At 40.3% G+C, this 3,185-nt stretch overlaps 1 protein-coding gene across 2 annotated transcripts in view; it reads right to left on the reverse strand.

Annotated features, from left to right (window-relative positions):
• The window catches only part of CDK5RAP2 (CDK5 regulatory subunit associated protein 2), a 123,810-nt gene that overhangs the window by 108,462 nt on the left and 12,163 nt on the right, over nucleotides 1-3,185 (reverse strand). For both annotated transcript variants that reach the window (XM_019510521.1, XM_019510522.1), the window contains one exon: nucleotides 382-492. In XM_019510521.1, coding sequence (XP_019366066.1) covers nucleotides 382-492 — 111 coding nt within the window. The remainder of the gene's footprint in view (nucleotides 1-381; nucleotides 493-3,185) is intronic.

Below are 3,185 nucleotides of genomic sequence, written 5' to 3' on the forward strand. Positions count from 1 at the left end.
AAACTATGGCAGGACTGTCCAACTGGCAGCCCACAAAGAGTTAAGTTGCAGTCCCCAGCTCCTGCCCAGCTGCCACTCCCCCATCACTTGGCTGCAACAGGCTCCTCATCCCTCTTCTGGCTTTTGCTACTTGCCCCTGCAACAGTGCAGCACAGCACAGCACAGCACAGCACAACCAGGGCAACTGAAGATGACCCTGGAGGTACATGGGTATATGGGGCAGCAGGGAGGGAGGGGAGAGTGGGAGACATCTGTGTGGTATACAGCTCAGGGTTCACCGTGGAGCCCCTACTGGGCATTTGGCCCCCAGCTGCTTAAAAGTTTGACGACTTGGCATTATGGAAAGTTACACAAGGCCTTTAAGCGAGTTTAAATCCTTACAATTTTGTAGATGTCTTCAGTGGGACCATCGAATTTCTGCTGCATCCGCTCCTCTAGAAAATATATCCGAAGCTTCAAGTTGAAATTCTCTTTTTTTAAGTCAGTGATTTGCTGCAAAATAAGAGGAAAGATCAGTACACTATGCTACATGTTTTACAAGAAGTCGAGAGTATAAAAATTGATATTGCATTTGCTCATCACACTACAAGAGGCAAACAAGATAAAACTATAAAAAGTCTGTTAATTTTGTTATGACACAACAAAAAAAACATGAGTCCCCACTTAAAAAGGTCATCAGTGAAAGGGAAAGTTCAAGTCAAAATTAAGCACTTAGTCCCCTAAACCATCCTCCATTAGGCAAATTCCAACAACTTTCTAATGCTCCAAACAGCTTACAATCCTCTACTCCTCACTGCACATTGCCCAAAGAGACCACTCCAAATGTTTAAGCTCCTCTCCCTCTCTCTCCTACAGAGGAGACATTTTTCTGCCCACCTCAGGAGAGAAAAAAAAAAAAAAAAATCGGTCTAGCCTGGGACACTTGCTTTATACCTATAGTAGGCATCTAGGAACCTGACTTTCTTCTAATGGATACAGCATGGTGCAAGGTTGATTGTTTTAAGTCCTACCTTGCCAGAAGACACTAACCCTTAAAAAAAGAAAAGCAAAACAGTCATAGCTTTTAAAATTCATCATTGTATTAACATAATGCTTTGCAGACAAAAGCATCTGCCCTAAAGAGCTCACAGAACAAGTACTAAAGCATCCTAGGACTAGAGACAAAAAGATGCAAGAGTTTTTAAACTTAATTTTTTTTTGAAGTAGGCAATTCCCTTCTATAAAAATGGAGCTTGAACAAAATACATGAAAATGTGTTGCGGCATGAAGGTTTTGTTGGCACAAGCTTGGAGCGTGTGCCCAAATCATGGGAGGAAAAGACCCACACCAGTAAAGCATATCATCTGAATCACACACCCATAAAAATATGTTAGCCTGTGCCATCACACATTTTACAATGGCATCATTTGCACCAACCCCCCTCCAAAAAAGCTGTCTTCTTGCATATTTGTCCTTCAACATGCGCATCTTTTAACCCTCCCGGTCGGAAAAAGATAATGAAATCAGCAATTACTTTAAAGAGAAAGAATCTCCCTCTAAATTTTTTAAGAGAGCAAGCATGAAACATTCATTCAAATAAAACAAGTGTCCCCTGCCAGAGAAATCTAATGTTACCAAGCTACTGATGAAATATTTATAGGGGCTTCTGTAGGAAGACAGTATTATACCACAGGTGGAAACTATTAGCAATACATGTTTTGTTTTGTTTTTAAATGCTTGGTTGGTGAAAACCAAGTAAAAGATTTTTAGACACTCCATGATCCTCAACATGAAAGGTCTTCCTCAATCGAATTGCCCTTGTGAAGCAAGTAGCCCCATCCTTACCAACACAAGCGGGGACAAGCTAAGTGACCAGGGAGTTGCAGTTTTAGGCAGCAAGTTTGCACAATGTGTTGGAACATGAAACCTACCTCCAGCAGGAGAGGAAACAGATACACCTCATTTATCATATTTTGGAAGCTTTCCCTCCACTACACCACAAGGCAAACTGAACAAGCGTGAGGAGTAAGCTACCTAGGGTGAGATATTGGGCGCACTCAACTGGGAGTAAAATGTCCATGTACAAAGTTCCACATGTTTAACTAAATCAGTAAATCACCATCCCTACGCTGAAGAACAAAAACTTTGTATAATCCAGGATGTGGTCTAAGACCCAAAGACGCAGAATGACAACTCATTCGTGAATTTATTTGCAGCCATCCTGGCAGTCTCACATGAAAAGGATGCTGCAGTATTAAGCCCCAAGGGCCAAATACTGCTCATCTCATCCAAGTGATTTAAACAGAGACAATCCTGCCTTGAACAGGGAATTGGATAAGATGAGGTCCCTTCCAGCCCTGTTTTCTATTATCCTATGAAAAGCTCGACTTCTGTGGACCTATCTGCATCAATACTGCAAGCAGGAAATACCACTCATGTGCTCGAACTGTCACCAAACCAATATAAATAGTGGCAATTTGTTTACAGGCAACCCCCACTTAACACTTGGTTTTTCATGAACGAATTAAGATGCTAAGCAGAATAGCGTTAAGTGAAACCTGCTGCCAGTTATCCGATGCCTGTAAGCGTTATAATGAAACTTGAGGAGTGCTAAGTGGTATCGGGTATCAATGTAAAACAAGCATTATAGACAAATAGCACTAAGTGAAACAACGTTAAATGGGGGGTGCCTGTATTTTTATTAAGCTGGACAGCAAGAAAACAAAGTTGTTACAGAAATATTTCTAATTCTGAATTCTTTAAATTTATATCACAGTTCCATGTTAGGACAAGGATTTTTTGTGATATATTTTATTGGACCAACTGTATTGTTGGCACAGCAGGTGGACAAGCTTTCAGGCATCAAGTGCCCTTCCTCAGGCTCTCAAAAGTACTCAGACAGCATTGGCCTCACTATATTTCTAAGTCAACAACAACATTCCCAGTACAAGTCAAGAAGCTTTATGGTACAATTTGCAAAATGCAGGCAACACCTACAACTAAACACTAAACCGAGGACTTAAAAAAAACCAAAATGACATCCAGCTTCTTAGAGCAATTAAGTATGGCTTTGTAAACTATGAACTAATTAACACAGACTTAGGAATTTAACTTTACATCTCTCTACATCTATATTTTAAATTCTCAGTTTTAACTTTTATCCATGGTCAGACTTCAACATTTGGAAAAAAAAAAAAAAAAAAAAA

Source organism: Gavialis gangeticus, unplaced genomic scaffold, assembly GCF_001723915.1.
Source record: "Gavialis gangeticus isolate Ggan-Ray unplaced genomic scaffold, GavGan_comp1, whole genome shotgun sequence".
NCBI classification, from domain to species: domain Eukaryota; kingdom Metazoa; phylum Chordata; order Crocodylia; family Gavialidae; genus Gavialis; species Gavialis gangeticus.